At 39.8% G+C, this 22,166-nt stretch overlaps 1 protein-coding gene across 1 annotated transcript; it reads left to right on the forward strand.

Moving 5' to 3' along the window:
• Nucleotides 1-4,511: 4,511 nt before the first annotated feature.
• Nucleotides 4,512-21,810, forward strand: LOC102219244 (tetraspanin-15-like). The gene is made up of 8 exons (XM_005806603.2): nt 4,512-4,840; nt 8,112-8,297; nt 9,678-9,752; nt 9,896-9,991; nt 13,040-13,153; nt 16,098-16,148; nt 17,864-17,980; nt 20,642-21,810. Exons 1-8 carry the CDS (start codon nt 4,754-4,756, stop codon nt 20,975-20,977), a joined length of 1,062 nt encoding a protein of 353 aa, XP_005806660.1. The 5' UTR covers nt 4,512-4,753; the 3' UTR covers nt 20,978-21,810.
• The last annotated feature ends 356 nt before the right edge of the window (nt 21,811-22,166 follow it).

Raw genomic sequence — 22,166 nt, forward strand, 5'->3', positions numbered from 1 at the left:
GGTTGATGAATTTATTTTTATTTTTTCTGTTGTTGTTGTCAAGTATATTGTTATTATGTTCAACGTTGAAGGGGTAGGCTATTTCCAAAGTTATTTTAAAAAATATCTATCAACTGCTGAGGGATGCCTGGTCATGAATGACAGAGCAGAAAATGAAGAAAAAAAGAGTCAAAGATCAGAGAGAAACAGGCCAATGGGAGGCATGGAGAGATAAAAGTTCAGCAAAGAATGAAAAAGCATTATTCATGTGCTTTACACTAAAATGCACACGCAAAGTAAAGTAAAGCAGACCGACAAGCATTTCCTCTTAGTCAGTTTAACATGTCAAATGTGAGCTGATTGGAAGTACATCTGCTCGCCCTTCCTTAATGTGCGACAGTCTCTCTGTTCGCTGTCATGCCCTTTATTACCACCGTACTGTCAGTCAGCTGACAAAACTGGTACAAATACACAGTATCTTCATGAAAAAGCATCAACCAACATAAAGTAAAGCATTATTATGAAAAATAATAAAAGTTGCAAAGGAGGGGCATTCAATTGGGCCTCTGTCTCTTCTTCACAAACTCCTGCTCTTTCTGAACCTCCACCTTCAGGAAGTCATCACAACATGGTTCCTGTATTAACCCTTTAACTACGTCTTTCCAGCGCTGCACTGCTTCGCTAGTCTGAAGGAGCTGAGTGAGGTGCAGCGGGGGAGGGCCGCTCTATGAGATGGAAGCTTGGAAACAGCAAGGAGGAGGAGCTTTGCTTCAAAGGCGGAGCTAGGTACAACCAGGCTTTTACCACAGGTTGAACGTTTGCCACGGGAGATTAAAGGATTTTTCAAACATGCACGAAAGAATCAACGCAACACTCCAGAGATGTTTTTGATGGGGGAAGAATATCATAATGTGATGCATAGCTCCAAAAAGTTGATTTTACATAATACTGCTCCTTTAAAATCAAATAATATCACCATCTTTTCAAATTGACGAAATCTGGCGCTATGCAGATGAAAGCCAATTTGATCTGACTGATAACATAATAAGATCTTGAAGTTCTACTTAAGTGGCCCTCTGGAGTCTTGAGGGCCACATAAATATCTATGGCAGGCCGGATTTAGCTTGAATTTGACACATGTGAAATACGTAGGCAACATGTGAAAAGGTTTTAGAGGTATAAACGCTTTTGCGATAGGCTGTAATTATTGAGCAGCTGTGAAAAATTCTTGGATGGACAAACAGGTCCATCAACTCTGGACGACTTTAGAAAAACTTGGACAGATATCATCAGATGGAACCGGCAACCTTCTGTTGCACTGCATGTACGTTTGTACAGTATGGGGGGGGACCAGTACAGCACATGCCAGTACATGTACTCTCAGTGATAACGTCACCACACTTGTACAAAGCAACATAAATAGAACTACCTTACATCACTGGATTAGTATCAAAATGCTTCCTGTTCCTTCTGATAAACGCTTTTATTGCCTGGATAAGCAGACAAGCTGACGCTGCAGCAGAAGGCCGCCTACTCCCAGAACAGCAGCTGGTTCAGCCCTCCAAAAAGCTCCATTAGCCAATGTGACCTTTTTGTATGACCTCAATCATACTATGAAAAAATACAACCCATTGTGTGTGGGTACATAATGTTGCATGATTATATCCATAAATACATGAAGAGGGGACTCTAAAGTTTGTCAACAGAATGATTGGTTTCTCTAACATAACAAGCAAGGCAATTTCAAACTGACAAATTACTGCTGGAAGATTGCTGCTTTTGATTTCCAAAGTGCTTTAAAAAAAATAAAAATAAATTATGGTTATTTTGGGTCATGTTGTGAAATATGAGTTTTCATAATATGGTAGGCTATCTTTTAGAACCGTTTATCTTAAAAGAGGAATTTTGCAATGTACTCTGAGGTTGGCAGGTGCTGGGACATTTCTGTAAGAAGCTAATTTTTTCATGGTTAGTTTATGTCTTCTGTGAATGATTTGTAATATTATTTTTGATTTATTTCTATATCTATAGGTATATTATATTATAAATCCAAATCAGAATCTGGGGAAGACTTCAAATTTGATATTCACAGACACACTCGTCTCCATCCAATCAGACTGAGCTTGAGTTAGGCTACAATGATGAATGGCCATGAAATGCATAAACATTTTTGGTAGTAACGTAACAAAATGTAAAAAACATAAGAGGAGCATGAATACGTTCGGTGCATGTAAGTTCAATAAACATCATCCAGCTACTCCACTGATGTTTATTCCAAATATAGTTGTGAAAGAAAAAGCCGATCACTGAAAAATACATGTGCACGTCCTTCACAGGTTGTGTTCTCCACAGAAAGCTGCAGCTCTGTGCGTGGTTGTGTGTTTGTGTGTGCGGGGGTGGACATGGGTGTGTGTGTGTGTGTGTGTGTGTGTGTGTGTGTGTGTGTGTGTGTGTTTGTGTGTGTGTGTGTGTGTGTGCGTGTACTTGTATGTAACCTATAGAGGCCCAATGTAACCATTTCCATCAACAAATTGAGGTCTTTAGTGTAATGTGAGGACATTTTCCTGATCTTCACGTTTTTCCAAGGAGAATGTAATCAAATAACAAGGATAGGTGAAATGGTTACCTACCGTTATCTTGCTGTCATATCATGAGCTAGCCTTCTGTTAGCAACCAGCAATTCAAGAAAAAGCAGTAATTCAAGAACTAGTAAATCCAGAACAACCAGTTCTTGAATTACTAGAACAACTAGTAATTCAAGAACAACCAGTTATTCAAGAACAACCAGTAATACCAGTTATCAATCTCTCGCCAGTCAGGCGAGAGATCAGCGGGGGAAGCTGCTTGAAATAATTGAGGCCGGGGCCAGGAGAAATTCTCTTGCATCTGAGGAGCGTCTGAGGGGGAAAAGAAAGGGCCGAGCACGCGGCTAAGTGGCTCTTATGACGGCAGGATCACAGGTGGAAGGACGGGGAATCATGAGGAAAAGGAGATAGCTGGCTGAGAAGCTGTGACGTGTGGATGAACAGATTGAGCGCAGCTGAAAAGAGGACGATGCAATGGATGCAGAAGCCTAGAAGCCTGTTGTGTGTGTGGGTATGTGGGTGTGTATTCTGTATTTGATGCATTGTGGGAACCATTTTCCTGGCACATATTACATTGTGGGGACTCACTGCTCCCAAAGAAGAAATGCTGTTTTTGGGTTCGTGGTAAAGTTTAGGTCCAAGATGTGAATTGAGTTTTGGTTGGGATTCAGCTGTAGAAATGAATGGAAGTCAATGGAAAGTCTCTGCAAAGACAACGAGACAAACGTGCATGTGTGGTGTGTGTGGGTGTGTGTGGGCGTGGGTGTGTGTGGGCGTCGCACGCCCCAGTCCGGGGGAATCGGCAGCCTGCCAGAGAATCACCTGTATTCAGATGACTTAACTGGATCCAAATGGGTAAAAAGTTCTGAACTGAATCTTAATTCTGACCCTGGAGACTGGCTCTCAGACAGACCAATAATCCCAAGGCAATTGCAGACACGAAAGCGTTTCTGGACTTTAAGTATTACTTCTAACATTGTCAACTGATTGCCTTATAAGGAGCTTCGCATAAATTTCTTTCTTAAGAGTCAACAGAAAACTTAACTTAAATATTGAAAAGCTGGAAGAGTTTGTTCTGAGAAAAGCACCCTGATGACTCTTTACATTTAATAATCTGCTTTCCATCAGTGGTGGAAAACAGATTATTGCTGATGCTTCCACAGAGTGTGCATAATACAAGGAGAGTAAATATAAACTGATTACTGTGATCTACAGTAATCAGTCCACCATTACTGTACCATTACACAAACACAGAAACAGGGGTGCTGAATCTAGAGCATAAAAGGACTCAGCAAGCAAATCTTCTTCTACAGGTGGCCATCCTTTAAGAAGGAAGTTGTCAGACAACCACCAGGGTGATCTGTTATAGGCAGCTTTGCATGTGTTTAATCCCATTTGTGAACACATCAGTATTGCCATCAGGATGGCAACAAATGAGTCAAAGCAACCAATGATGCAATTTGAAGCAAGAGCTGGGATTAGGTGTGCGCTGACCATAGCAGAGGAGTAAGGCAGTCAGAATAATCTCATGACACAGGGACAAAATGTTTGCTAATTACACTGCTCTCTATTTATATTCTTACCAAAACGCTTCACAAGTATGCATTACTAACAGAGATTAGTTTTGGCGCACTGCCTTCAACAACTGTTTCCTATAAAGTTATTATTGGGATTCTCTGTAAATAACTGCATTTACATGAGGCTCTGTCACGTTTTTGAGATTGGAGTTGTTGTAAGAAGTCCACTTCTGGTGTTAGCACCTGGTTCACACTGCCATGTGGTTTCAGCTCGTCATTTATAATACACACAATATACGTATATAGGATGTGCTTGTATGCGGAGATTCAGCATGTAAAAAAAAGGTTTAAATGAAACACAAATTTGATCTTTACTCTACCTGTGAAGCTGGCGAATTGGTGTGACTGCTCCTTTAAGAATGGAGTCAAAACAAAGCGTGGGGCGGCTAGCCGCACGGAAGTGGTTTCGTCTCGGCGGTTTTACAACAGCACCTGTCTGAGAAATGATAGCTCCTGCATATTTGATATCCAGTTACCTCTATTAACTGTTTCTCATGTCTCAAAGGGAGTATTTTATATTCCATTAATATATCATACATATATTTACATTAAACGAGCTACACGGAGGAGTGTTAGCCAGCCTGTTAGCTAGCTTGATCAAAGCAAGCAGCCATGCCGTCCTACTCAGAAGTGAGAAAAAGCAACCACTTCTACTACTTCATCAAGTTCACACTAAATGTCTACTCAATGGTTTTCTCGGTAAGTGCGAGATGCATTTGTTATGTCTGTATCCGCTTGGAGTTTATTTGAGTCTAAGTGCCGACCTAGAGATCAACTTTCGAAGCATCTTTCCAGTCTTCATTGACATGACACTTATTTTTAAATGTACCGCTTGCTCCAGGCCCATAGATGTTTAAGAAAAATATAAACTCATATAGATTATGAATGTATGCTAGCCTCCCAACAATTCGGCATATACTACAGATACATTTATGGCCTCTCTGATAGTCATTTCAATCGAAATCAGTAACTCGCCCTTAACCACAGAGCACTTCCACCTTTAAATCGTTACATACAGCTGGGCTTTTCTGACATTTCATTAAAATCATTGTCCCTTTGTTGAATCGCACACATACCGCTTTTATAATAAGTGCAATTTGGTAAATAATAAATGGTATGCGTTATTGCGATGGCTTAGAGCTCTGTGGATACAAGCTAACAGATGAATGATTCACACCGGTGGAAAATATTCAAAACACCGTAACATTTTATGGTGTAATACGTTTCCATTGTGCCAAGAGATGGACAGTGTTTTAACACAATTTGCCGTCATATTCGCGGTTCCATTTGTCTCTTAGACAATACAAAGCGATCAGTCAGTGGCCAACAAACACCACGGTGGTGCAGGGCGTTGGATGCTCTTAAAGGGATGGAATGATAATGGAATTGATTTTGCCGACACAAAACACGAGCCAGTGTGAAGTACAGAAGCAAAATACAGCAACCCTGCTGCTGTTTTCTTGCTCAGAGATTGTTATTCCTGTCATTACGGCGTTAGGACCTTTTAATATATTTAGCTTAATGTCAGCAAAAATATATTTCAGCAAAGTTTGATTTCTGTAACAAATATAATGTAACAAATTGAGTTATTACAGCTCTATTATTTGTAGCCTTCAATTTTTGGGAATACATAAAAATGTAGGAAAAAATGTAAATATAGGGGCAAATTAACAAAAAGGTTGCTAAATGTGCAGCTTTTAAAAAGTTTGTAGTTGTACTGATGACTTTTTTTGCCATTGTCTATTAAGGGGGGGAAAAGTGCAACAAGCCGACATTTGCCCGCTTTGTGGTCAGAAATGTTGTGAGATGGCCAAATTTGTCTTTCTTTGCAATTGAATCTTCTTCAAGCTAACTGGCTGTGTGCAGACACAAGCGAGAGAAGGGGACAGTATTAGTGTTAGCTCTGTTCTCCATTCAGAAACTCCTCTTATGGCAGAATTACCTGTGGTATCCTGTTACAAGAACCTCAAACCGTATGGAGCATATGAAGTAGAATTTGAGCAATTTGAAATCAGGATTTTTTTTTGATATGCTGAATTTTTTTTTTGTAGAAAATATGTAAAATATTCAAATGAAAATGTAGCTCATTCTATTGACATGGTATTGTGCTGGCGTTTTCAAAGCAGCCAATCCAGGAGTGCCATTCATTCAGAAAACAAAGAGTAGAATTAGTCTGAATCTAATCTGGCACATTGTCACCAATAGCAGATCCAGAATTATTTTCAATATCAGATCAGATCAGGTGCATCTCCACCTTTGTCCTCCTCTGTTTCCTACAGAATCATCTGTCCTGGAACTTTGTGTTGAATGTGGTTGTGAATCATTCGTAGCGTGATCCTGTTAGCGCTCCAGAATGCCTCTTAATGTGATTTGCCTCTTCCTCTGGCTCTCCTTTCTGCTGCTGTGATTTAGGCCGCTGTGGACTTCCTCCGCCGACAAAGGCTCCTTTGGCCCCAAGCTAGCCATGTAGACTTAATTAGAGCTATCGTCGCTCTGGGAGTGTTGGGTTTAGCTAATGTCTGTAAAGTCTGATTCTAATGACAGAATCAAAGCGGCAGGTGTCCGGTGAGATTGACCCACACTCACAATGTGTTCGCTTTCTCTGACTGACGATTGTGCATTCAGAGAATGAAAGCGTGGTCTCAAAAGTTGACATTGATCAGGTCTTTGCTGTGCCACTTTTCTGCCATCAGTAGACTTATTTAGGGGAGATATAAAGATGTTGGAGCTAAGAGGACGGTCAGGGCTGACACTGGGATGTGGGAGGCCAGCCTGGATTACTTAACAAGGTTTTATACGGGGTTCTCAGCTGTAAATGGAGTTGGAGTAGATTGCCTCTGTGTCCAAATGAAAATCAAAAGCAACAGAAAGCAACGACGGCTACTTCATACTTCATGTATTGTAGCACTTTCCATTAACCAAATGAAAGTAGTGCTAGTGATTCAATTTGAACACGACCTAAGTTGGTCTCTCAGCCCATGCAGCAGCTGAGCTGGCAGTTGTTCATATCCGACAGAATAATCATTCGTTTGAGGTTAATAAATACAATTTTCTATTGATCTATATGTTTAGTTATGTATGTAATAAAGGTTAACATTTTATTTTAATTCCTAGTATTTGTGCTGTTGCAAATGGTAATAAAGGTTTCATAAATTCCATTCATGTTTAAGTGCAAAATGATCTGGGAAGGCATAAAAATGTTCTTTAGGTGTAAACTTAATAATGTTGATGGAAATCACATACCCACTTTTAATTTCAGTGATGCTGATTTGAGAACTTTTGTTTCAGGCTGGTTTAGAAGCTACCACCCTGATTGAAATGTTGTGGATATAATCCCGGCTTTTTTTTCTGGAGTACCGCCTGGCTCCGTTTTAGGTCCCTGTTCATTTCTCTCTAATAAAAAAAAACAAACTATTGGGAAGTTTAAAGCTCTTCTATAAAAAGAGAGAGACCGCTACTCTTCTGCTGGATGTTGTGCTTGTGTTAGCTGATTTAACTGGTTCACACTCTATTAAGACTGGAGAAGAGCACACTTAAAGAAACAGCAGAGTTATTTGTTGTGTTTGATTTTAAGTATAGCTACAAGCTAAAGGGTTCGAGACAGCATCAAATAGTAAATAAATAAACTATATTAAGCAACTTGTGGAAGGAATCCCAAAAGGTTTGGCCCAAGTCAAACATTGTCAAATGACAGTTATCCCTGATACTGACCAAATCTATGTAAACTTTTGAATTCGAGGAAAATTGCAAAGAATTTTCTAAAAACCAAAAAAAAAGTTCTCACCAAGTTTTCTGGCATCTAGCAAGAAGAAATAATTTTGGTAATTCTAGCTAAGCTAAAACAAAGAGAGATTTGGTCTGACTGGACGTCAGACGGTGAAGTCCAGTGTATGTAAATATCTGGCTTGGCTGCCGTTCCAAACTCGACCTCTGGTCTCCGTGTCACGAACCGCCTCTCTTCTCTCCACAGCTCATGGGCCTGTGCGTGTTGTGTGTGGGCGTGTATGCGGAAGTGGAGAGGCAGAAGAATCGGACCCTGGAGGGTCTCTTCCTGGCCCCCGCCGTGGTGCTCATCCTGCTGGGCCTGGTGATGTTCACCGTGTCCGTGGTGGGAATGGTCGGATCCCTCAGGGACAACAAGACCCTGCTGCACATGGTAGGGACGCTGGACGAACGTCTGCAGAGTTAAAATCAATACCTTGATTTTTGTTGTTGTTGGGGATTTTTTAAAGTGAGCTAGTGAAATTAAACGGTACCTGATGCGTCTCTTTGATTAAACTGCTTGGATCTTTTTGATTCGTGTTCTGTGACTGAAACTTTACACTTTGATTCTGCTTAGATTATCTGGTCGGCTGCAAATTCAAACCAAAGACACATGTTCGTTTTAGCATATTTGTGTCTAATTACATAAATTACCACAAACATTACATCTAAGAAATATGATTTGCAGAGTGCACAACAGTTTGGTTCTTAAAACATTTAATGCCACCAAACAGTTTGATGGCCCTTTTTCCTCCCTGCATGCAAAGACGCAGCTGTTGGTTTTGTCAGTAACAGAGGAAAAGCTCAAAAGGAGTAGGGCTGCATTATTGTGGTTGCTATGCAACCATGTAATTAGCTATAGCTAAATAATCAGTAATATAGCGCAAAATGAAGTTAGAAACAGAGAAGTCAGTGATGTCTGTGTGTTTTTGAGGAGAAGATTAGAAAGTCAATAAACCAATGACATAGCAACAATTAAAAATAAAAAACAATGTCTTATTGTGTTTGACTCAAACAATAGTCCATGAATAATTACTGTTTTTATCTCAGGAGGGTTTTTTTTTCTTCCTTTCTTATTTCTTCTTTGGAGGACTCAAGCCTCTGTTACTGGTTGGAATTATTAATATAGAATGAGAAAACATCCATTTTTTGATTTATACGGATGCACCATCATGTATTCTGGTTCAGTTTCAATCAGATAAAGACAAGGAACAGATGCTTTGATGCATAAATTATGATCTTCTCCAACAAATGATTATTTTGTCATTCTTTGCGGGAACACTACTCCCTCTAGCAAGCAATCTGCAGCATTTTCTTTACTTTCATGGTTTTTACAGATACAATTGTAAAGTTGTAAGTAGCATACTGCACATGTGTCGGATAAGTTCCACCTTAATAGCACAACATTCTGCTGTGAGAGGAGCGCATGTTGTTAGCTGTGTTAATGGCGGCCATCAAAGTGTGGATGCTAACAACAATAGTGTGATTATTGAGTCAACAACAATGAATTCTTAAATTGAACCAGAGCCTGCACAAAACAATTTGGATTAGTTTTAATCCCCAGAAAGAAAACCAGAAACAGGAGAGACATCAAAGGAGCCTGGGATTCAGTCCCAGCTCAAAACTCTTTAATCCATCTCTTTGTGTAACTGATCACTACTTTAAGAAGACTGTAAATCACTCTACATTCAGCAGTATAAACTTTTCATAAGCTAAGTAAAAAAAAAAACAAAAAAAACTTCTCATCTGCTAAATGTCCCTTTTCTCTCCACAGTTTCTCTGTGTTCTGTGTGTGCTGCTGCTCCTCCAGGCAATGACACTCGCCATGGCTCTCATCTTTGAAAAGAAGGTAAAAGTCGTTTCATATCGGCTCTGTATGGCTCTTGATGTTTTGTCCACCGATTTGATTGCTTGCAGGCAGGCCAGTCAGGGCTGCTTTGTTGATTGTCCTCCTCACCACCATCTGTGTGTCTCTGCTTGTGTTCTGTGCAGACAGTTGCGTTGTTTCAGAGCACCATACGGGAAGGAATTAAACACTACTACGACGATCTGGACTTCAAAAATATCTTGGACTATGTCCAGCAAAAGGTAGGATCATACTTGGCTTCGCTTCTGTCAACATTTGGGACCTAAGTTTGTCTTTATAAGTTACATGAAACTTATTTGTTTGTGGTTTTATGTCAGCTACACCCTAAGGTAGCTGCGCAGATAATTTTGCACCGCAAAATCGCAGAAGTTTTTTGTTAATTTAATAATTTTTGGTTGTCTGTAACAACCAAATATTATAACAACTCTTTCTGACCATTTACCATAATATTCACTTTGAAAGAGAAACTTGGTTCTTAGCTGCTGCTCTCCTTTAATCTTAATTAGCAAAGCGCCTGGGTGGACATAGCTCCGCCTCCAAGGACGAAGATCCTCCTTGGAGGAGCCACTTCGTCATTCTGCTCCTTCAGACTTGCCAGCAGCAACGCAGTTAAAGGGTTAATAGAGGAGCCATGTTGAAAGGACTTCCTGAAGGCGGAGTTTCAGAAAGAGCAGGAGTTTTTAAAGAGACAGAGGCCCAATTTTAAGGTGTTAAATTACAAAGTCAAATTTCTTGACACTTATGGCATTTTTATAACAATTGAAGGTAACAAAGTTACTTGATTGTACTATAAAATGGCACTATGTGCCCGGAAAACACATAATACTGCTCCTTTAAAAGCATTTGTGGTGCTGAAAATAAAGCCAAACACGTTTGTCTTTATTTTCAGTTCATCACATCAGGAGTGTTTGCTTTTAAGCCACAATTCAAGGAGAATTTCTGAGAAACTTTTCACAGCAGACAGCTAATTTGAGGTGGGTCGACGTCAGTGTGTGGGACTGCATGAAGGAAACATTTTTATTACCAACAGGGCAAACTATTGATCAGAATATCACCCAGAGGCTTTAAAGGTGTGGGAGCTTGTTGCATGTGCACACAGCCCACTGGTCCTGTTATTGTGACATCATCCTGTTGTAATGGCATAGTGCTGTGGATTAGAACAAACAGAGCGCCTCTGTGGGAGTGCCATTATTCCTCCCTGCCTCGCCGCCGAGGCCATTTCATCCCCCGGTGCTGCTCTGTCTGCAGGGTTGGAGAGAGCCCAGTGTGGATTTGTCACTGAAAGGTAGAGGCTCACAGCAGAAGTGTGGCACTTTGTCATGTTTAACTGGGAGGGGAGACAGCTGCACAGAACCTGTTGTCACTTTGAATGGCAATTTCTCAATGGAAGAGTGGGCAGACTGTCTCTGGCAGAGAGGATGGGGACAAGTGTCTAGTCAGCTCCTGCAGCCCAGAGGTAGGCAGAGGCTGGAGCAGCTGGTGGACGGGGCTCTACGAGCAAAGAAAGCCAAACAGGACGGCCGTCTGGATTCATGTTAAAGTCACTTCTTCGGGTTAAGATGTGGTTCTGCAACTAAAAGGCTGTTTTTCCTTTCTGTTTCTGTTAAAGACAGCCTGGCAATTTTTAGCAAACAGTTAAAAAAAACAACCCAAAAACATTGAATGTTAATTAATAAATCATTTTAAATCACACTAAATGTGTTTTAGTGCTTTGTGTGTCTTTTAAGTTTTTTGGGTTTTTTTACATTTTCCTAACCAGATGAAGTTGTAATGCGTTTGCTGAGTATTGAGAAGATTGTAATTTTTTTTACGACAGTCACCATTTTCCTCTTTTTATTCTTTTTTTTTAAACAGTCTTTGTAGTCTTTATTCAAATTCAATTTGATTCAAATTCAAAAAAAACTTTATTGCTCCCAAAGAGGAATTAAATGTTGTTTGCACTCATAATAATTGAAAATTCTTCAACGAATTCTCTCAACTTAATGCCCAGAGTTATATCTGTCCATTAAGGGCATTCTAATCGTTTGCTTGCGTGCATGGCACTTAAAATTGACTGATTTACCAAATTTAGCATGCACAAATAGCAAATAGTTGTTTGCTATTTACAGTAATAAAAAAACATCTGACATGTTCTTTCTCTCGTTGTGGCCTTCAGGGAATCGAAATAATTTAGGTATTTCTAACTGACGTAAAACAAGAGAAACTTGGTCTGATTTAACTTCTAACAGTGACAGGGAAAAGACTGTATGTGGGTTTTTCTTCTTTATTCAGTGTGTAAGCTTCATCTGCATTTGGTGATATCAACTCTTCTTCATGTTGATATCACATGAAATCCTAATGGGATACATTGAAGTCTGTTATTTATTACACAGCCATTACACAGTGCTAATCTTAACTGGTCATGTCATCTTTTTATGCTGAAAGCAGAAAAAATTTATGGGGGGTGAAAGTTATTGATTAAAAAGTTAATGCAAAGTGGTTTGACCTTATCGACTGACTAATGATTAATTCAAGTTATCTCAGAGGAGAAAAGGGGTTGATGGTCTTTCCAAAACAGGAAGGGCAACATTAAAAAGAAAAAAAAAAAAAGGTCAGTTCTATTAAATACTGACTGAATGAATAGATAGTCGTTGATTTCTCACATTAAACTTAGACATTTTTATAGACTATAGCAAAACAAAAACCCATTAGGTTGCTGAGTCAAAAAAAAAAAAGTAAAACACTAAATCCCCTATGAACATAGATGTTTATACATAATACTGTCAGTAAGGAGGAGGACAGACTTTATCGCCTTCGTAGCAAATCAATCATTAGTTCTGGGTGAAAAGTTGACGCTGCTTCGCCATGCAGCTTAACTGAATGAGCGCTATTAAGGTGAAACTCATTCAGCTTGTCCAGAGTTCTCGCTTCAACGGATAAGATGCATTTTTCCTCCCACGCCGTACTTTATTTGGACCATTCCACCTTCCTGTTACTCTGGGATAGTCCGCCATTTTTTTAATTTGTGTCTAACTCTGCTTAAAGATTACCAGCAGCGCCCTCTGCGGTCAAACTACAAACTACACCACTAAAATAATGTTGAAGCGGAAGTTATTAGTTCGATCGATCAGAACTAATTTTAATCTAATAAAATTTGTTCAAATTTTAGAACTAATGACCTTTTATTCAGTCGTGTATCTCAGGTGTGTTGAGATGTTTGTAGATTTTTCTCAGAGAATTTTATAATCCTTGAATTTCTGTCCTGGTTCCTCATCTCTTTTATTTTCCAGTTTTCCTGTTGTGGAGGGGATGAATATAAGGACTGGGGAGTCAATCAGTACCATTTCTGCAACGGTACCGGTCCGCTGGCCTGCGGGGTTCCGTACACCTGCTGTGTTCGCAGGGTGAGTGCTCCAACGCCTCTGATCAGGGGCTCCAAACATCGCCCAGGCTCTTTTGTTTGTATTGTTAGATCTCAGAACTCAGCTGGACGCTGTTTACTGCGCACGGGTTTGGCCGGTCTACAGTTCTGAGAAAAGTGTTTGCTCCCGTTTTTATGACTCCCAATTTTTATTTACTTTTTAATTTTCTGGCACTCCTAAATATTCAGATCAATACAATCAATTCAAATATTGGACAAAGATAAACTGCAAATACAAAAATTTGTTTTCAAATAGTTGCATTTGTGTAATGGAAAAAGCTATCCAAAGCATCCTGGGTCTATGTTACAGTATATTAGCCACATTTTAGATCCAAAGTGTGATGAGCCACTTTTTTATTAAGTGTCCCTTACTGTATGATGACTGACTGATATATAGAATTAAAAAAAAATCACTTAATCAGAGCCTCGCTGACAACATGAAGTTGTTGTATTATAGTTGGAGTCGGAGTTGCTCCTACTTTCCCAGCGAGAAATCCAACTTCGGAGGTCATTCCAGTTAGAGATGCACTGATCTGATATTACTATCTGTATTGGTTATGATATTGATAAAAATGTTACATCATGTATCAGTTACAACAGAGTTCCTTGAGAAACATAAGGGTAGATCTATTCAATCTGATTCTGTTTTATCAGACTTTATTTTACCTTAAATTTAGAATTCTTAATTCCACTTTCTGAACCATTTGAAAGAATATTTGTTACAGTTCATTTTTTACAGTGTTTAACTGAAGTAGTGAACCTATCAGTTTTTTTTATTATTTCTTTTACATTGGCTGTTGTTCTCCTAATTGCACTGACTGAACAAATTAAAATAGTTTTTCCATGTTTTGCCACCTTATGCAGCTGTTGGTGTATTTCAGTGTTCTGTACTGGTGCAGATTTATCGAACACATTAGTAATTCAGTACATTTATGTCTGTACATGAGTCGATTCAGCACCGTTTTTCAGATCGGCATCGACCGATACCAAACCTCAGATATCTGTATCAGAAGTGAAAAAAGTGGATCGGTTCAGCCCTAGTTCTAGTTGATTTTTCTGGCTGGGAAGTCGGAAATTCCCAAGTCCAGATACGACTGGAACGCATCACTAGCTCTTTTCATCATTTTATTGAACTCTACAGCTGTCATATGTTAACCTGCTGTCATCATCAGCTCTTTGTTAGATCAGACCGACAGTATCAAGTCAGGCTGCTTAAAAAATTAAACAAGATAACATTTTTTAGTTTGCCGATTGCTTATTTACTGTTTGTTTTTCCATTCTGAGATCACCGTGTGCTTCTGTTTAAATCACAAGGTATCTGTTGCTGCATCACGTGTTGACCGAAAGCTAATTGATTGGCTACGAATTGTGCATCCCTAAAGCAGGAGGAGACATACTTCATTTGCATCACTGCGTGGCTAAAACCGGGACCACCGCTGAGCCTGTTTCTGCCAGATAATAGCCAAACACTGACACCACATGCTCATCAACTATTATCAGATTGACGTGAAGCTGCAGCTCACTCACAGCCATCTTGTTTGCTTATCTCATATCCTGCCGATAGACACACACATCCAGAGACCGTCCAGGCCGGGACAGAAAGGTCTGGTGCTTTTATCAAATGAAGGAGAGGCTCTTGTTATCTGCACAATAGAACTGTAATTGACTCCACAATGAAAACGTATTGCCCGGCTAGCAGGAGACATGCTGCTATTTAAAGGCCTGTGGCCTTTGGGAGATTTTTCAGTTTAAATCAAATGTTAGCCCCCCTATGGGCCCCTCCACAGGTCCACAACCACTCTGGTCCCTGAGCTTTAAGGACTGATAATGTGCCTGGAAGCTGAGGACAGATAAATTATGATAGAGTCCTGCAGTCCTCTTCTTTCGCATACACACACACACACACACACACACACACACACACACACACACACACACACACACACACACACACACACACACACACACACACACACACACAGATTACATCGATTTAAAAAGACATGGCTGATGTTATCAGTTGTTACCGGTCACGGCTGCAGTCAGGTTTACTCTCCAAACGGTCGGCGTGTTAGAGGCTTTTTAAAAAACGGAAACATGTCACGTACAGTGCTGTCCACATCTGACCTCAGTCTAAAAATAAATCACTCTTTTATTGCAGTAGCAGAAATGTACACAGAAATGTCTGTACTGTGTACAATCTTCTTTTGCCAATAGGACAACTTTCGTATACGAGTAAGAAAAAGTGTGCATCCCCACAACAGGCTGCGGTGAAAACACTGAAGTTGGTCTGCCAGGCCAGTTGGTGGCGCTGCCAGAGAATGACACAAAACACAGAACGCTGCCTTTTTTGTTCTTGTGAGAGAGAGATGGAGCTACGGACGTCATTGTTTGAAAAAAAAAAAAACTCACCTAGATAGCCGTAATATGGAGCTGGAGTTTTGACATGTATCCACTCTGGAACCCGGTTAAAAAAGATCATTTTATTTCTCCCAAAACACCAAATCCCTGTGGATGCAAAACTCAAACAAAAACAACGACAGACACACCTAAAATTGTCTCCGTGGCCCTAAAGTGAATTTAAGAGAGTAACTTGGCCTTCTATATTTTCATTATTGGTCTTATATTTTGTCATTTCAGGACTATTTCATATAATTAGTTGGGTTTTTTTTCTTGTGGGAAAAAACTTTTCTATCAGATAAAAGTTTGAGTCACAGTTAGTTGTTTTTATTCCATAAATATTCCTAGTCAAGTTAAAAGCTAGGTTCATCAACATTTTTCGGTTGATGCTTTTATTACTTAATAGAAGGAATATATTGTCAGTCATCTTGACCAGAGTTCCCAGTAGATGTGGTCCACATTTAGACTGTCTCATCTCAGGTCAAACGTTGTGTTTTCTGACTGCTGCATATTCTGTGTCTTCACAGCTGGGAGAAGTTATCAACACCCTTTGTGGCTACAACACTCTGAATGAACAGGTATGTGTATGAGAACATATTTTATCTGCTTTTCCTTTGTTTGTCTTGCTGGTTTTGCACAGATTCTTCACAATGTGTCACAGCTGCTGCCTCTTACTACTGACAACTGTAGAATCTACAGTTGGTGTTTTCCTAGTCTAGAGACGTATGAGCCAAAGAAAATAATACTGTGTAAAAATAACTTTTTCTCTCCACACTCCACTTTTGTTCCATCTCCCAAAACAAAATGCTCAAAAAAGATTTCCGACTGATAGTTACAGATCGACACGGTTACCATGGCGTCATCTTTTAGCTCAGTCTGCAATTAAACAGTCATAGCTTCCATTATCTTGGCTTTCAGGTTATTAACTAAAAACCACTTGCACACACACATACACACACACTTTTGTGCTCATGCAGCTTCATACTGTGGCTGCACCATAGATGATGAAAATGCCATGGTGTTTGAAAAATACAGATACTAAATTCTAAGCACTGCTAAAAAACAACAACATAGTAATAATAATAAGAATAAAATGAAGTTGATTTCAATGCTTGTACTTTGATTTCAAAAGGCACCTGAAAATCAGATGAGATATTAGAACATGTTCAGTCTGAAAAACTGATGAATTTTGAAATCCAAAAGGAAGAGGTGAAGATTTCTGGACCCAGCGACTGACCGGTACCTGCTGTCAACAGTGAATTTATAGCTACAGCTAAAAACAATAAAATATTGTGGGAAAAAATGAAGCTTTTCTTGTTTCTCAATACAGAATATGAAACTTGTGTAGATTCATTACACTGAGTGAAAAACGTCAAACTTTTATTTCTTGTAGTTTTTGTGATTAAAGGGGCATGTAAAATTAGAATATTATGCAAGAGCCATTAAAATATATATTTAAAAAGAAAAACTGAAAACATGTACAATAATTCCTCTGAGTTCAGTGATTATTTGCTGTTCCTTTTTGCATGAATTACTGAATCAGCGCAGCGAGGCACAGAGCCTTTGATTCTCCTGAAGATTCACCTAACCTGGAGGTCAAAGTTCAGAACTAAATCCAGCCGACAGTCGGAGTCTCCGTCCATTTTCGTAGTGTGAGCTATTTTGCAAAGTAATTTAGCTGCTAGAATTTCCAAGCTGGTTGAGTCGTGCTCCAAATGAGCTTAAGTTTATTTCAAGAAACTGGGTGTGTATTTGAATAAAGAACACTGGTGTGAATATTTTGTAGAACCACGCTTTTTCTATTTTTATCTGTTAAGAACAAAAAAAAAATGCAACTCGTATTTCTGGGTGTGCTGTGGTGGTGCAGGGGTTAAGCACAACCCACACAGGGAGGCCTTAGTCCTTGATGCGGCTGTCGCAGGTTCGCTTCCCGGCCTGGTGACCTTTGCTGCATGTTTCTCCCATTTCTCATTACCCACTTTCCTGTCAATTCACTAGAGCCAATAAAATCTTTTTTTTTTTTAAAAAAGAGAGAGCTCGTATTTCACACTTCACAATTTGTTCGGTCACATAAAGTCGGTCTTAAAAAACACTAAAATTTGTGGCTATCGTGTTTTCTGCACGTCCTAGACACCAAACGTATCTAGACCGAAGCTCTATGTAATTTCTGCAGCAGCTTTAGGTTTTTCAGAACTTCTGCTCTTTTTCTAACTCGGAAGATGAGGGGCTCCGGTTTCACTTTAGAAATTCTACTTTCTTCTGACTTTCTCCCGCTCTGCTCTCTGGCCATCAGCGTGAAACCCTGCAGGAGGTGATCCATGTGCGCGGCTGCATCCATGCAGTTAACCTCTGGATGAGTGACAACATTGGAATAACCGTCGCCCTCTGCTGCGCCATCGGGCTGCCACAGGTAATTGAAAACTCAGAGCCGCAACTGCCCAAAACTAAACGGCTTGGAGGCACCTGGAAACCAAACTGCCTCATTATTTCCTCTGACAGTTTCTAATGGATGTATATCTCTTGGATTGTTTGACTTTGGAATATGACTTAGTTTGAAGTGTCCACCAGTCTCCCTAGCTGACCGCTCTCATAGTTCACCTAATTCATTTATTTTGACACACCTCCTTTCGTTACATTTTTTTCCTAAAGGGAACGTAAGATTTGTGGCCTGTTACTAATAACATCTCTATTAGAAAGTAACAAAAGACAAAAAGCATTGAAAAGGATTAGCTCAACTTGTTGTTGATTTGGTACGTTGCCGTTTATTTTTTGCTCCTACTTTTAATTTTGCACACGCGTATAAATAGTTCCTCTAAGTCAAGCGATGGGAATAATTTTCAGCATCTTGTAGCAATTGTTTTCTCCTCAGGTAGAAGCACTGCTGATGTAGAAATGATTAGACATTGAAAAAAAATACATGTTTTTTTTTTTTGTTACTAGAGTCCTGCAGGTCCTCACCTGACAAGACATTTCTCAACATTTTAAGTACAAGTCACTGCAGGGTTCAGTTCACCTGAGTTTTATGTTTAAAAAAAAATCCATGTAATCTATATGAAGAGTGTATTTAAAAATTATTTCAGAATAGAAAATGGACTTGTAAGAGATTGGATTCTGCTAAATTCACTGACTAGACTAGGGCTGGGCGATGTATCGAGTATACTCGATGTATCGCGATATTTTCAATGTACGATAGTTAAAATGGCTATATATCGCAACTATCGAGTATAAATTGTTGTTCAAATAATAAACGTTCTCTGTCAAATTCACTGCGAGTATGGTTTATCCGACACCCTATGAATGCATCACTAGTCTCTCTCCCCTCCCAACCTGAAAATTTCCTACCAATCACGCTGCGCGGAGAAAACAAGCATCATGGTGACAGTTTGAGGCGAGACGTGAATCAGACGGTAACTGAAGACGAATCAAATGAACTGTCTAGTTCCAAAGAGAAACAGCGCTGGATCAATAATTTGGCACTGGTTTGGATTTTATATGGAGGATGTCGAAAAAATGAGGTAATTTGAGAAACATGTTATAAAACCATTGCCACAAAAGGTTGTACAGCAAATTTATTCCACCACCTATAAGACTATTCTTTTACAGTCCGTTCATAGCCGCGCTGCCACAGCAGAACTAGTCCGTTAAAGAGAAACCTGGAGATGTAGGTGGGATTCATTTAGTGCTACGCATTGGGAAACGTAACTCAAAGCCACTCATACATTTTTTTTTTCTCGCTCTCTGTCGGCTTTACGATACACGCAGACCCGTTGCCATTGCAACTGACAACAACGCAACTTTATGTATCAGGATTCAGCACCAAAAACAGTCAGACATTACCCACACAGTTTTAAAATAACATTGGAGCTCATTTAAGAATGTCGTGTATCGTGATATAGCAAAAATATATCAGGATATTAGATTTTCCTCATATCCCCCAGCCCTGCTGTAGACAGCCGTCCTCCACTGTGAAGAGAGAGGTGCCGAGCCAAACGAGGCAGCTATTGATGTTAGTTTGATATGTGGAAGCGTTATTCTCCACCGTTATTCTTCAATAAGGGTCCAGGTGTTCTTCAACGGTTTGGCTGCGTTATTTTTCCCTTTGCTGTGGCGCCCTGCGCTAAATTAATAATAACCGCACCTCCAGGTTTTATTTAACTAACAGGATTGTTCCACTGCGGCAGAGCGGCTCTGGATCACATGTAAATTAACAGCTTTTTGGCTCCAGCGATGCTCACATGCGCAAAATTTCCGGATGTAAACAATGACATGCAAGTGTTCCATACACTATTTTCTACTCGTCTTTTAACTAAATTATGACAATTACTCATTAAGAAAATGATGACATTGTCTCTGAAAATAGGTCATCTTATAGCAAATAGTATTTTAAGTAATATAAATATTTATGTTACACTTTGTTGGCGTACATTTTAAGAATGTATGGAAGTGTTTCTTCAGCGCAAATGAGCCAAAGGTACGGATCGTGCTTCCTGAACGGATCGTTCACTGACAGGAAACGCCACAATTGTCAAATGTGTTTATTCCACCTGAGTGAAGTTGGCCCCCCCACCTTCTTCAAATTAGACAAAATTGGTGTCAAACGTTTGTGCTGGTTTGTGCAGCAAAAATTTTCGTTTGTGCCGCTATCATTTTAAAGATATAAAGAAATGTTTTTAGAGGTCATCAAAGGTCAACCAGCCCCCCCACCTTCTTCAAATCAGACGAAATGGGTGTCAATCAACTCGGCTACGTTTGTGCTGGTTTGTGCAGCAAAGATTTTCATTTGTGCTGCTATCATTTTAAAGATATTAAGAAATGTTTTAGAGGTCATCAAAGGTCAACCAGCCCTCTTAATATCTTTAAAATGATAGCGGCACAAATTAAAATCTATGCTGCACAAACCAGCACAAACGTAGCACAAATGTTTGACACCAATTTTGTCTAATTTGAAGAAGGTGGGGGGGGCAACTTCACTCAGATGTTTATTCCACATTCGCAGAATACAGACAAAGATTTGCTCACATTCGTAATGGAGACACAGCTGATGAGTGTTTGTGTTTGGGTCACCCCGCAGCTGCTGGGCATCATCCTGAGCTGCGTCTTCTGGAACCTGCTGGTGGACATGAGCGAGTCGGCCGACATGGTGGACTTCAAGCTGAAGAAGTCCGAGTTCGAGTACAGCGAGCTGGACCTGGCGGGTGCCGGCTGGTGCCTGTGCCTGCCCAGGGACGGCGGCTACCTGCCTGTGCCGGCCTCCGAGCCTGAGCTCGACCCCATTGACATTCACCTGCAGAAGCTGAAGAAGCAGCCGCCCCGGACCCACGCCCAGCTCAGAGAGCTGCAGCAGTCCCGGTCGGCCAGCGGCCTGGACGAGGTCGACGTGGGCCGGCGGCAGAAACGGGACCACTGAGTTCATCTCCCGTCCAGCCTAGTTTTTTTTTTTTTTTTTTTTTTTTTTTTGCCTTTTGGGGTTTTTATGCCTTTCTTTTTAAAAAAATTTCTTGTCTGTGTAATTGATGACATTCATTTTGGTTGTGTTGCACTACTCAAAGTTTGAACGCGAACCATTGAATCAAAAGGAAGTGGGTCGGCTGAAGGGATCAGAAGTACTTTTTGCACTTTGTTTACAGCAAATTTCAAACAAAATTCCTTTTAAAAGAGAGATTTTCTTTGTCTTATCAGTCATTTCATATTTTTGTTAAGCCTTGACTGAGCCACGGCTCGTGTGCTAAAGCTTACCTCAGGCTATTTTGAAAATAGCCCAGTAGTCAGAGGACAAAACAGTTTTGGTTGTATAAATAAATTAATGGTTGCTTTTCGTTGTGTGAGAATAGGACTAGCCAGGTGTGTCTTGCTTGTAGCGTCTGTGACGGATTTATACGGTTTGTGTAATGTTTTTTATTTCTATGATTTTTTTATTTAATTTTGTGCAATCACTGTACATTGTAAGACTGCTATTTGTGAAATAACATGGGATGCATGTTTTTTACTGTATATGAAGTCATTTTAAAGAAGAAGAAGAAGAAAAAAATCTCTGTACTTGAGGCTTTTCCATTTTAATAAAAATGTTTTTATTCCTTCCATCTTTAAAGGAATTCCTAAAGGCATTATCCATCTGACCCGGGGAAAAAAAAAAAAAACAGAGTTTTTTTTGTATGAGTTGTATTATTTTGAGCTTCCTCCCAGCTCCTGCCTTGTATAAACACTAATGTTCTTGTCAATAAAGCTGAATTTGTCTACTGATTTCACTCTGTTTTATTTCACTGCTCAGAATTGAACATTCACTATTCAAGGACACGAATATCTCTTAAAAACAGATAATCGAACCATTCTGTTCCTCTTGTCAGAATTTGCTCAAATAAGACGACATCACAAATCTGAATTTAAAGTGATTTTTCTTTTCTAATTCATGTCAACTCCCAATTGTCTTCAAATTGACAGCATCACTGCCTAGTTCACTGTTTTTGATAGATATTTTATTTCTACATGGCAAAGAATTTTTCAGTAGAGAGACAGAAAGCCAGTAAATCCGGCGGCCACGATGCTGCGTCAGAATCAGCTAAATGTGTCCGTGATTTGGATTTTGCTCTGCTCCCATT

Source organism: Xiphophorus maculatus, chromosome 11 (assembly GCF_002775205.1).
Source record: "Xiphophorus maculatus strain JP 163 A chromosome 11, X_maculatus-5.0-male, whole genome shotgun sequence".
Lineage (NCBI taxonomy): Eukaryota > Metazoa > Chordata > Actinopteri > Cyprinodontiformes > Poeciliidae > Xiphophorus > Xiphophorus maculatus.

What these genes read in the sequence shown, in the direction of transcription:
- LOC102219244 (XM_005806603.2), top strand. Translation starts at nt 4,754, where the DNA reads ATGCCGTCCTACTCAGAAGTGAGAAAAAGCAACCACTTCTACTACTTC. An exon ending in TCTACTCAATGGTTTTCTCG is followed by an intron (nt 4,841 to 8,111) that starts GTAAGTGCGAGA and finishes TTCTCTCCACAG; the next exon opens with CTCATGGGCCTGTGCGTGTT. An exon ending in CTCTCATCTTTGAAAAGAAG is followed by an intron (nt 9,753 to 9,895) that starts GTAAAAGTCGTT and finishes TGTTCTGTGCAG; the next exon opens with ACAGTTGCGTTGTTTCAGAG.